At 41.7% G+C, this 14,030-nt stretch overlaps 1 protein-coding gene across 3 annotated transcripts in view; it reads right to left on the bottom strand.

Moving 5' to 3' along the window:
• The window catches only part of LOC105284816 (discoidin domain-containing receptor 2), a 119,031-nt gene that overhangs the window by 32,496 nt on the left and 72,505 nt on the right, over positions 1 to 14,030 (bottom strand). For all 3 annotated transcript variants that reach the window (XM_011348606.2, XM_011348607.2, XM_026969794.1), the window contains 3 exons: positions 9,240 to 9,387; positions 8,296 to 8,606; positions 487 to 694 (listed from right to left, as the gene is read on the bottom strand). In XM_011348606.2, the coding sequence (XP_011346908.1) occupies positions 487 to 694; positions 8,296 to 8,606; positions 9,240 to 9,387 (667 nt within the window). The remainder of the gene's footprint in view (positions 1 to 486; positions 695 to 8,295; positions 8,607 to 9,239; positions 9,388 to 14,030) is intronic.

The following is a 14,030-nucleotide window of genomic DNA, read 5'->3' as shown; positions in this document are numbered from 1 at the left end:
GAACAGAAATTTTCGTCCCTATTTCGCTGCAATGCGATATCCTACGGCTCTTTTTTCACCCCCGGCCATTGTTTTTGTCCGTTGTGGCGCGCGAATCAGTGCGGAAATATATATATTCTCGTTCAAGGGTTTTAATGTATTTCAGAATTTCGGCTGGCATGTCCTACTGCGAGCTGTCACAAGATAGATGAACGAGAGATGATGGATTCAGTGAAATTAAATCGTGGCGTCTCTCTTTTTAGCGTTGCCATTCTTTCTCTCTCACTTCACTATTCATAAAACACTGAACGAACAAATTTATATTGCTCTAGTTGCCTCAATCACGATTATGGAAATTTCTTAACTAATTAGGAAATTAGTTAATAACTTTGGTGATTGTTTTCGAAGTTTGTTACGTATAAAATAAATCTTTTTACAAAGTGGAATATAAAGTATAAAATAATGAGAAATATAAAGTATATCTCGTGACAAAATTGGTTGCCTTACCAGAATCGAAGGTTACTTCGCTGATCATGATCCATCGATCCGAGAAATGGAGTCTCAGCTTAACGAATTTTCCGACTCGATGATGAAGCTTGATCGTGATGTTTCGAGAAGTCTCGAAGATCTTGTCCTCCATGTACGTGTAGGTAATAGGTTCCCCTGTGTAATACTTTCCACCAATACTGAAGAGTATATCAACTTGAGAAAACACCTGTAATTCAGAAATTCGGAAATCAAATAACGTGTCTCGAAAATTTTGCCGGTGAATCCGTTGGAGTAAATGTAAACGAAAACTATATGAATATAGATACGAATAATCGAATAAAAATAATTCTGTATATCTATGCTGCATGTTACGTTCGCAGAAGCTACTTCTTAACAGACGGCCCGAAGTTGAGAACCGTTACGATACGAATTACACAGTGAATAAGCACTCGAGCAAAATTTATCGTACGTATTACGCGCATGAGTGTTTCGTCGGCATGAAAGAGGAAACGCAGTACATATTTCGCAACAGCAAAATTCCTATTCCGCCTCTCCGAGCTACTTTTTCACCTCCTGAACAACCGCATCGCGCGCCCGTAAATTTTTGACCGCGGATAGCATTTTTCAGGGCTGACTACTTTCGTGGTCGTAAATTCATGGACGACGACCTGACAGGAAAGGAATTTTCGTCGTCATGGAATGCAGACCTTGCCTGCTCACCGATGAAATTTGGGGTAGCTGCTGGAGATTGCGCCGAAAAATCACACGTTCGAGATCGATTTCGATATTGATCGCCGCGTTTCTGATTGTGATTAACTGCGAGAAATGCCAGTCATAGCGAAGAAAAAATAATTTCTGCTACGGTTAAACGAGTACCTCCGGTTGATATAGAATAAAACGGATTAAGCTAGGTGGATATTAGGTAAAATGGATATCCGACGTGCCTCGACGTTGATGGATAGAGTCGACTCGAAAACCTTACCATTCAAAAAAGATTTACCGACGAAGTAGAGCGTGGATAGCTTTCGCACAGAAAGCGAAAAACTGTGGTACTTTTGCGGACGTCAGAAAAGTTTGATGTGTCTATAAAGTTCGATAAAGTATATGATCCGATCGTAAGTCAACCATTATTATCCTAGGTTTATTACTTGAGTTACCGTGTACATCTTTTTCGTTATTAAGTGTGCGTCAAGATTGCATCTGCATAGTATACATGTAGTAGGACTTTATTGCGTAATATGCCAATATGGGAGAGCAATTGCCTAAATGATCTCATGTACAAACGCACGCTGAGTGTGCGAAGTGCCTGTTGAATATTCGTAAGTCACGGGCCATTTGAAATTCCGAATATCTAGCGATGGCGACGACCACGGCCACGACGACGATGCGGCGGATAATCTGGAATTCCGTAAGTTTCGATTAATGTTGAATAATTCCGGGGGGGGGTTCTTAAGTGGACGCCGGACTTTGCTTGCTGCCGCAAGCACGGCTCGTAGATGCCTTCTATCTTGGCTTGTGCAGGTCCACGGCAGACTAACGGATCTGAGTAATCTGTCGAGGAATTCAGTGTGTGCCGTATTTCGCCGGAATTGGAGCGAGGAATATCATATCACGTAAAGTTGATTGTCGAGATTTATAGCGTGTGTGCCTATATATGTGTGTATGGGAGGAGGGCAGGGTCGAACCGCATATAAGAGCTTGTAAAGTGCTGGTTCCCTAAAAGTTACCGAGTTACCGAGTTCATGAGCAATTTTCTTCTACTTGATTTAAATAAATGTACATATTTATAAAGTCGCAGGACTCGTCACAAAAATATTTCTGCTAAAAAGTTTGATAAAGGAACGTATAGAATTTTCTAAAAATATCAGCTTATCGGCGAGATTCTTGTTTCCGCAACATGCTTGCGGATCGTCTAGTAAGAAAAATCAATCATACACTGATCCCGGTACAGAAAGCAAGATAATAGGCAATGTCGTGAAATTCCTTCGTGATGTATCTTCTTGTCCTCGTCTCGTATTTTGCACGTTCAATAGTGCAGCCGTGGAACCTGGAATACATTTCCTATGATGCGGCAGACAGGGAGTCGGCCTATCAGATTCGGTTATCCTAATCCGCGTCATGTAAATCCAATTTCCAGAGGTTTATCTCGCGGCAATGGCAGCCAGGAGCGATATACTGTGTGGTGGGAAGACGCGGGATTCGACGGTAACAGCAGATAGTATCGACATGCCGATGCACCTTGCGCGTGGCGAGAGATGCGTAGGTGGTACATGCAGATAGGTCGCCATAAAACTCGTTTATATCGTATCAATTCTCCATGTTACATTGTTGCTGAAAGATACTGCTGGCAGACGAGGTTCCGTAGTTTTATTGTACATTTCATGTTAAATAACTGCCTAATTTTCAGGTCAACGTTTCGTATACGACCATTGTGTGAGATGAATGAAAGCAAGAAACAGATGGCTATAATTAATGTAAAATCTGTGATTAGGACATGACTGAAAGATCAGAGATAGAGTGTCGTATATATGTAGCATAAAATTTAGTAGTAATCCAAAATTAATCTTGTTTTAGATCTCTTATGGTTTAAGAGAAACATCACAATCATGACGATCCGTTTATAAGTGGATAATTCATACATTTCTTTTACAATGGAAGGATTATATGTCGTCTTTGTGTAATTATTCAGAAAAAAATAATTTCATCTTTTATTTAATCTTTTTGTACGTTCAGACTCGTCTATGTTTCTTGACTTGATTTCTACATAATTAAACATGAAGAAATAAAGAGTTTTACTGAAATGATAGTAAGCACCCGAGTTCAAAGAATGTAGATTTTTTAAAATAAAAAATAATAATAAAAATAAACGTAATTTATTGGCAGGCTGTTGTCGAGTTGTGGGCTCAGTTCTCGAGAAAAGCGAGGGGTACTGGGTTACATTCTTTTTTGAGGGACTTTTAGAATAATTATGACAGCGCGTGTACATTCCATTTCATTCCATTAGTCGACCGTGGAATTTTATGCATTACGCTGAATAGATAATGCGCCTTCGTTCGGTCAAACATGTACCGGAGAAAACGTCCGCCGGCAAAATTGAAACGGATTCGAGAGGAAAGAGCATTCGTAAATAAAATCGGCACGCCGAACGCACGGAAGACCGTTACATCGACCTGGGCGTGCAATCACGCGAATTTATGCACTTTGACGAGACGGCACTCTTACGTGAATGAGAGAGAAGTATTTCCCTGCTGCTGCTGCTACTGCTGGAATATCAGACAAGAGAGGATCTCTGCGCGCGACGAGTCTCTCGTTTCTCTCGTCCTTTCCGGCAAAACGCGTAACACGGCTAAATTCATTCTTCGCGAATAAGCAGATCCGTCTCTCCCTTATGCTTATTACATTACGACGCACGGGGCACATTCCCGGAAAATTACCTGACTCTGAGATAATCCGCGCGAGATCGCACGCGCGGATTTCCAGCCCCGAAGCAGGGGCTGTTTTGATGGCCGGCTCATATCGCGGTCCATTATCGCTTACGATGGACCTGTTTCAGCGGCTGGTAACGCTGAAGGGGAAAATACTATTTGGGTGTTAAAGATGCGCCAACGCGGAAAGCGGAATCTCCAACGGAACCCTACATTGCGCATCGTGAAGGGCTTGGATTTACGAGTCAGGGTGACATTGTTGTTGCCGGGCTGAGACTTGGGCTAGAATTGGAGCTGGGACTTGGACTAGGGTTAGGGCTAGCACCCCTACGTATCAAACCAGCCGACGTGGAAGGGAATTCGCAGGACGACGATCGGGTGTTAGGCGCCACTACGTCGAGGCCCCGAGACCACGAAGAGGTTGCAACGTGGCCGTTTTGGAGGACCGCTGACCGCTGCATCAAAGACCGGGCGCATTTATGGCGCACCGCCAGCGTGGTAGCCTCTCTCCGGTAGTTTGCGTGCACATGGAGCGGTGAGCGTAACGTGTGTACAAGGGACTTTGTAATTATTGGGTTTAAGCGAAGGTTCCGTCGCTTTTTCAGCACACCCCGATTATCCGAATTGGTTATCGAAAACCCATTAGTACGCTTGCGATGAGCCGTTCGTTTTTATCACTTTTTCTTTTCTGCAGGCAACGGGGGAGGAATATGGGGATGCGGCGTTTCATAAATTCAGTAATAATTCTTGGGTGTATCAATGTGCGAGTTTCCGGCATTTCTGCAAACGAGTTCCAGCTCTCGTGACTAAGATATTGATTTATGACGATAAAGAGCGCGTATATTTTGCATTTCCATACATTCTGCGCGCGCACACAAGAAATCCATTGAGAAATTTCGCTCTTTTAATATTTTCCCTTGATGTATTTGTATTATACATTTTATAACGCCGTTGCGTATCATGTGAATACTTATTGGGTTTTACGCACTCGCGGTATGCCATACGAATTTATATGATTTTTCACGATATGTAAACGCCATTACGATGCGACCGTTATGATGCCACATAGTCTACCATGCACATAGCTCGGATTATAAAGTATATAATCCATTTATGGTCTATCTCGCATGTGCACATTTTTATATTACCCACTATGCGCGCCGCGTGATAAGGAACACAGCTCGCAGCGGATTTCATCGCACGGCTACATTCTAATTTACGTTTAACAGGCTATTAAAGTTTATATATATACATTCGGCGGGAATCTGGGCTGAAGTTGAATCGCAATACGAACACTACGGGGTAGGATGTTTGGGAGGGTGATCACTGAACCCAGCATCAAAGAGTATACGCGTTTATACCGGATTGCTTGTGCGCATGGCTGTATTTGCGCTTTGTGCGAAATATTCTGCTGTTCGCGCACCAGTTTCGTGAAAGTACGCGCATGCATGGCTACGTGTTTCCGGTTCTTTTTTCAGTCTGCCGCCAAAATTTTTCGATTTTCGCGGCAATCGTATCGCTAACGCCACTGCTACGCTCCACTATATGTCCTCCATGGTCCTCCTGAAAAACATGGAGCAGTTTCACCGCATTTCTGATAGCGCAAAACTAACGGAAGCACATTCGGGTGTTTTTTGAAGGATGCGCTCTGCGCGTTTAACGATGCACTCGAAATACTGCAGATCAAAGTCCGTTATCATTTAGATTGCTGGGTCAACACGCGCTTTTATTTACAGTTTTCTATGCATACGGTCGACAGTAGGTTTCCTCTATGTATTTAATATTTATTTGCACTCGCGGTTTTGCTCACTACGCGTATCTATTTGAGTGACACAGTGACTGCTCATATTGATCGATCGATCGAGGGAGAGAAAGAGAGAAAGAGAGAAGCTACGTTAAAACCGCAAAAATTATTTTCATTCTTTTCATTGCGAAAATAAAATCAGTGATATAAATTTGTCAGTAACGAAAAGCAACAGTAATCGCATTTCTTATATAATGCGTATTAGTGAATATTATGTTGCTGCATAATTTTTGTTGTATTTTGTGCCCCTATCTTCGACGCGGAATAAATTATTATTAGATTTCTTTTTGAACTGCACTGCTAGTATGTAAACAACCTAGCAGCGCACTTAAAAAAAAATCTAATAATAATTTATTGCGCGTCGAAGATATGCGCTCGAAATACAACAGAAATTATGCAAAAATCTAATATTTCTTAGCTATAAAACTGGATAACAGCTAATCTTTTTTCGTTTTTTCGTAACGTGGCGTTATGACGTAATCTGGTGACTCTCGCTGCGAAGCGCGAAAAAATTATTCGGGGCAATTTTACTCTGATCAAAATTCGGAGCTTCTGTTTCTGGCAACGTTCAATAATCTCCCATACATATTTCACCGCACGCACCGCCGAATCTCTAAACGAACTGTAGCATATGACAGAATATGCGGACGTGTTTAAAGCGGATTTGTCTCGGGCTATGGTAAAACATGCAATATGTACGGTGTGGAGCGTGTCGTCAAAAGTCTCGAGTTTTCATATTTTCGGTATGACGTTGCCATATAATTCTTGCAATACATGATTTTCGGTGGCAAATATTCGCGCATTACACACGTCAATATCCGTTTATGCTTCGAAATTTGCAATACTTTGCCTAATAAACTTTTGCCTTTGATCTTTTGCTGTTTTTGAGTCTCGCATTGTTATAGTTTATCCTGTATTGTGATCGAGGTATCAAAAATTTGCAAATTATAATGAAAAAAGTGCATTACGTAGCTTTGGGGTAACAAGAGTGTATGTAAATCGTCGCAGAATGGCTACTATCAATCTTATCGGATCATCAGATCCTACGTAGGACGATGCAGCGGGGTCGCGATTTGTGACCGAACGGAAATTACACAATGGATCGAATTATAACTCGACGCAAGCACGAGGAATCCATTTTATAAGCCGCCCCCGCGAACTCATTTCCGCGACTACGACCGCGCTGAATCACGGATATGGCGAATGATGCGAAAAGTTTCCTACCTGCCTCTCACAAGGAGTATCTGGGAATTGTTTTTCTTCCATCAAGTATCTCTGCTCGAATTTTCTGGCGTCCTCCTAAGTTTCGCGAGTAAAAGTTGAAATTACGAAACAGGGATTACGTGTCTCAGGGATGAAGAGTATAAGACTCGAAGGATTTTGCATCTATTGTAAGAATCATGACAGCGACGTTGATATTTGCAAATGACGGGTGGGGTTTATTACAATCTTCATGTTATTTATTTGATAATAACGCGATTTATTGTAATCAATCATTATTATTATTATTATTATTACACCCACGTTAATTATCGCTATTATTATACCGAAACTTTCTCGCCCGAGTATTCGTGTTCTCGGCGTTTAGATTCCAACGAAGCAACGCGTGTATGAATACCTTCCCGTTGGGATTCACAAGATTCCCCGGGAAATAACGCAGCTAATAGCCGACTCAACGCGATCACCGTAGCGAGACCGTGGTGGCAGATATCAAACTGCCGGAATTGCTGCTTCACGGTGTATTGATATTCAACGGGCGCCTGCCTGATAAAGCGTCGAGTGGAATATTCAATCAAGCGTGTTGGTGAGAATAGGGGAACGAGAAGGGAAAAAGAGAGAAAGAGAGAGAGAGAGAGCAGGTGGAGGAGGAGGATACGTCTTACAGACCAGATGCTGCGCGACGACTAAGGCAGATGGTGACGGTAAAAGGTAGAGAGGATCACGAAGAACCGTGGATGGCGAGCGTGTTGATCGACGCTGCTTGCGCATTCCTGGCGGGGACTAAGGAATAACGTCGCTAAAGCGAAGGTAAACGATTCTCCTTGGCGTCAACGAGTTCACGCCGGGGGATCCTTGGCTGGAGAAGTAATTCGATATAGAAGCGGCGCGTGCTCCGTCCTGATCACGTGGATTCTTCAGGCTCTTCTAGAGTGTTATCCACCACGCACAGTCGGAGGAACTAGACGCGTGTTTCAAGTGTAACGTACTTTGTTTTAAAATACGAGAGAAAGAGGAAGAAAGAGCTTCTTGCACGTGTTGCTCCCTTTCTCCCTTTTTGCATGATGTATCTCGGCTCTTAGTTCAGGCCTACCGTGAGCACCCGGCAATCTTTCAATGGGAGAGATTTATATACTCCTACGTGCTATATGTATACTCATACGTATTATATTATGTCATAATAACCGCAATAACGTACACAGCGATGCTCCATACGTTAGCTCTGCGTTACAAAGCCAATGTGTCCTCGCGATATAGATGCAGTTGTTCTTTTATGATTTTAACACATTTATATTACATTTCTTTTTCCTTAGAAATATCGACGATACATCAGTCGAGGACTACAATGTTTACGTATGAAAATATAACTTAGTCACTAACCTGAACGTCTCTGGTGAATTGGTTATTGCAGTAGATGTGAACGGCGGAGAATTCCCTGACTTTGTCGAACTCGAACTTGATCTCGACCGGCTGACCGCGGCTATCGTTTCTCCAGCCTACCCAACCCTGGGCGCGATCGTTATCATTATAGTATCCCATTTTGAAATTATCAGGCCCCGTTTTGCCGTCCGTCAGCTGACCCAAGCCTCGGCGCAATTCACCATCCCAGTGTCCGTCGTAGGTCGCGTCAAAGAATTCCCATCCGTTGCCCCTTTTATCGCCCTGGGGCATCGAGTAGGACACCACGCCGTCTGCGGTAGAAAAAACTCAAGATACGTTGTTGACCTTTCCATCGACGGCAATACTGTCTCCGATTTGTTCAAGTGCACGTTACACGAATCTCCCAGTCGATTTACGGCGAAGCGTAGATCGTAACGCAAATAGAAATTTTGTCGCAACGCGATCTCAGTGTTGCTTGATAATGGTTTTAGTATCCAAACGAAGTAAAGATACGCTTGCAATCGTCAAGCTTCAATTTTCTAGAAGACATAATAGCGAATTGAATCACGACATTAATCATTAGCTGAACGTCGAGTAACATGTTGTTTGTAACGTAAATCATATACCTTTCGCATTGCCATTTTGAAATGATATATTCCTTCTCTATTTATGAAACACACTGCTCATACATGGACACGTTTACGCGTTCGAATGATATAATGGTCTAACATACGTGCTAATGATTCAGCGCGTTCTCGGCATTGAGAGCACCCATCCGACGCCCGTAGCTAATTCGATTTCCAGCTCGAAAACGGAATTATACGAGCAAGATTTTGAAAAGCAAATTTGCTCTGGGCGCGCTGGTATCAGGGTTAATGGACAGTCCGGCGGGTGTACTGGTCCGCGGCAAGTTTCACGAAAATTGGCGAGTGCAAACAGCTTACCGCTCCAGTAACACCCGTAGAGCTCGACCCGCATGCAAACCGTCCGCCTGTGATGGCTGTAGGGCAGAAAACGGATCTTGCTCGCCCACACAGGCCGCTCCAGCTCGTGCTTGGACTCCAAATACGTGTTCGTGTTACCCTGTATTACCTGAAAACACAGAAGCGTCGGTTCAAGTACAGGACAATTTCAATTTTCAGTCTGGCGCGGCGTTTGAGCTTTACCAGACCGGTCGGCGCGAGTCTCATTAGCTCTCTCTTTCGCAACGACGTTACATTAAGCTCGAACAGTCGGATATTTGGGCACGTGCGCCATTCCTGTACTATCGTGCTTTTGGTATCGCCATATCGGACGATACCCATGCGAACGAGATGTACGAGTAAGCTCGTGAATGCAAAACAGCGGACTTTTATGCACTGGCGGTTCCGAGATAAGGATTTTTAATGCATCGTACCGTTTGCGTGGCTGATGTTTGTATAGCTTTGAAATTCTAGCGGTACGCTATATTTACAGAAAACAGAAAATCTCTACATTATTGAGAGACTTGGTCTGATATGCGCGTTTTAGCGATGTGATTTGACTTGCCGTTAAACCGGTTAAACGTACTCGCGTATCTCGGACCGAGTTTAATGATTCATGACATTCTTCGCAAAAGCGCATATCAATCAGTCGACTCGACAGATCGGAAAAAGCATCCGACGCGTTACTTTATATCCCGTTCGAAATGTCGCAATCGTCTGACAGTAGTCGATGACATTTATATCGTTCAGACAATGCCTGCGTTTCAGCAGCGCGAAATACCGCTGTCCCCCTCAGACTTGGATATGTCCTGTCACAGAATAGGCATTGCGTTCCACGGGATCAGATGGGGGCTAAGGACTAATTTCATCCTACATTCCACCGCGTTAGGTACGACAGAGACGCACAGAGGAAGGACGAGACGTGCGAATCGAGGAGGGACGAAGGGTTCGTGGCAGGCGTAGGCAAGAGGGTAACGGAGGGCGAGAGAGGGTTGAGTTAAACGTCCGCCGTCCGCATTCTCTGATCCCCGTCGAGGCGGCGAACGTGTTGCCTTCGTTGACGACGTCTCTCTCTCTCTCTTTCTCTCTCTTCTCGAGCGTACAGGGGCGACGGTGCAATATTGATTCCACGTTGTGGGTTTATGAATAAAATAAGCGGTTTATCCGACGGCGGTGTGTAGGGTGGCGTACCGATGTATAGAGGGTACGGGGTGTGCGGGCGGATGGCACAGTCCCACGGGATCACGCGAAGTGGCGTTGCCCATGGTGAGTAGATAGCCAGGTATGCTTATATACATAGGTATATATGCGATGTTTGCAGCACACATACATGCCACACGGGTTCTACATGGTACATATTATACAAGATGTACAGGAAATGTGTTGTGTGCTTTCTCTTTTATAATTATGAATTTTCCAATTTGATTCTCTCTCTCTCTCTCTCTCTTTCTCTCTTAAACGATGTCTTGTTATGTGGAACTTTAAAAAGATATTTATGACAAGTTTTAGAGTAACTAAATATAATCATGTTTTATAATTAGAGATTCTCAGCGCACGCTTAATTAATTAATTGTGTTTCAACTATTAGAAAACCAAAATTGCACACTCACGAATCTCGTGAACTTGTTGTGATAGTTAGCACGTCGATTTCATTAGGTGTGGTAAAGATATGAGTTCGCAAATATGCGGTGGCGTTTCTAACTCCCAATAGCGGATGCTTCGATAAATTTTCGTGGTTGCAATTTGCAATCATATTTACATAGTATCATACATCGCGTGTTACATGCGCGAATATAAGAGGTATGAATGGTACAATTGTATTAATATAATAATTGCATCAAAATATTTAATAGAAATATTACTGTTTCTAGATCCACCGGAGATTGCAGCAAATTCGCGGCACCGAAGGATTCGATTCAGGCCAAACAAGATTGGCGTGTAACGTTAATTCAAAAATCTTTTTAATTTCTCTGTTGTCGAAAATGTTCGTTTGTGTGGCGACATAGGTGCATAATGGAACGTTTTATGACAGGAACGATACATTCTGTACACGTCTTGTGGCCGAACATACGTTTCATGCCTTTAGCTACTATTACTTTTCAGTGCACTCACGCGCCGACCTCGACTAATATTCGACATGCTCGTTCTTTGAGCTGGACTCTATGTAAAAGTGCACCAAACATGGTCCTTAGGGAAAGCCTTGTATAGGTTTAGTACCTCTATATACATGCTCATAATCTAAAGGTCTTGATACAAAGAAAAACGTAAGCAATAAGATGTGATTGCGATCATATCTACATCGCGTGTTACGCGAATGTAAAAAGTATAAATTATACAATCGTGTTAATCTATTGTAACAATTGCATCGAAATATTTAGTAGAAATATTATTGTTTCTAGATCCATTTCTTCTTTTCATACGATCTTTCACGATCAACTCACGATTACTAGCTTCGAATCGCGTTCCTATAGGTTCGCAATTTTTTCAAAACGCTATTCGTCCGACGCCAAATCGCTCGCATAGCCGACCCAACTGGCTTTTGGTATATGTAGTAAAGTTTAATTACCACCACGACGTAAAAGTTCATGTGCGTTTCATGGATTTCCATGGGTTTCCAACCCTTTCGCTGCTTCTACTCTTTGGTCACGTGATCGTTCTCTCCTTCCAGAAACAGACACTTTGAAACTACTCCCTAAGGCGCGCCCTTACTTCCTTACCAACGGGTAGCTTACTGCACCCTGAGTAAAAAAATTCCACCCTTACTATCTGGGGGTCGATTCTTTCTCATTTCATGGCAACTAGGGACCCATTTCAGCTGCGCGTTACGTTGCTAGTTTTCGCAGCAGTGCAACATCAACATCTTACATCTCTGACATTTAACTGTCTGTTCGTTTGTGTCGACAGGTTACAAACGTTTCAAGTGCATATACGTTTGTTCTTGCAATTAACAATTCAAAGTATCGAAAAATGATTATCATCTCTTTTGGTGTCATCTTTTATACATATTATACATCTTTTATACATAAATAAATTCTTTTATACATACGAAGAAAACTAAATTGACTAATAAAAAATATAATGAAATAAGTTGTATATTATCCCGTATGTATATATTTGTCATACATCTGACATGTCTCCAGTGATGTTTCCAATCTAAAATTAACTGGATTGCATCAAACTCTATTATGATATATCTATAGTATTAATATATATTATTACATATTAATACATATTATGTACATGATATCCGTCATTTTGGCTTTATATTGTATTATTAATTTGCATTAGAATGTTGATTTATAGATGTAATTATCATTTTCACGAGCTATTAATTCTAATGATCATATGTAAATCATCAAATTAAATGATCTTTATCCTGGTCATTACGCAAATGTATTCCATGTCAATTATTGGGCAGTATTATAATATATACATATGTACGTAGCATATTATTTAAAGAACTGCATGACGAGATAGCAGCTATCACCTTTTTACAACTTCATTCAAGATTGAAGAAAGATTTACCCTTATAAGATTTACGTTCTTTCTTGTAATTCTCCGTTTCTTTAATTTTCATCCTTCGTACCAGCGTGTGCCGTGCATGTTCATGAGGATCAAGTATTAAACAAGAAAGGATTACGGGTGGTATCGATCTGTAACGTTGATGTTTAATATTTTTTGTGTTCGCAGAGAAAATATACACTTATTTCATATTATAAAAGGATAAATAATAAATTTCACAATTTGTACAAACTGATGATATTTGTTGTTACTTCAAGAAAAATGGACAGTCCGATAATATTAAAGAAACATAAGAAACGTCGACGGAATAGAAAATGGAAAATAGCGAGCCATTTTACAATCGAATGACAACCAGTGACGTGACCGAGCATAAGATGGGACATCCGTCGACTCTTGTACGTCTATCGCGTTGCACCAGTCTTGTGCAAAATTATGCAGCTGGCAGTTTCTTGAGACAGGAACGAGCGCATGGCAGTGGAAAGAGGCGTGTACAATGTAAAAGAGAGTCAAGAAGATGCACAGCTCGATGGAACTTTATCGCGACGGGTTCTTCAAATCGTAATAGCTGCATGCGCAGTTTACGGCGGAAGTGTATCTCGTAAATATGCATCTCCGATGATGTCACGATCGAAGTGCATTTTAAGATGCTAGATACCGTTATAAATTTTCTAAATTTAGGCGCCATTTAGGATGCAAGTCGCTTCTGAGAGACTTTATCGCAATCGTGACGTAAAAAAAGTAGCCATCGCAATTTTTCCACGTTTTTCGTAGAAATATCTTGGAATAATTTCAAGTCGTAAAAAAAAGAGACTTTACAAGCTACTCAAAAACTCAATTCTACGCATCGTTTCTGCCACGAACGCATGTATTTTTCATCTATTCGAAATCTTTCAAATCTTGTCAGTGCACATAACCGGTGCAAATAACGTCTGTATTTAAATAAATTGTAAGTTTCTTCATACTTAATACTTTTTCCACATGCAGTGTCATGTAACTTTACGTTCGACTTTTTGATTATTTACTTCTATAACGGATATTCAGGCGTTTATTATTCCACCAATATCGTTCTTCATTGTTCAAATACATTACGATTCTGGATGCTTTAGGCAGTTAGAAAAATGTTGACGAAAAAATTTGGTGAGCCAGGCGAACCGTGCCTTCCTGCTCATACGCGATTTTCAAGTGTTCATAACTTATGTCCATGTTCATTTTTTGCCTGTCGAAGTGCCGTATAAAGCAAATTTATTGCAT

The sequence above is a fragment of the Ooceraea biroi genome, chromosome 5 (assembly GCF_003672135.1).
Source record: "Ooceraea biroi isolate clonal line C1 chromosome 5, Obir_v5.4, whole genome shotgun sequence".
Taxonomy (NCBI): Eukaryota; Metazoa; Arthropoda; class Insecta; order Hymenoptera; family Formicidae; genus Ooceraea; species Ooceraea biroi.
This window is presented reverse-complemented; position numbering and strand designations above follow the sequence as displayed.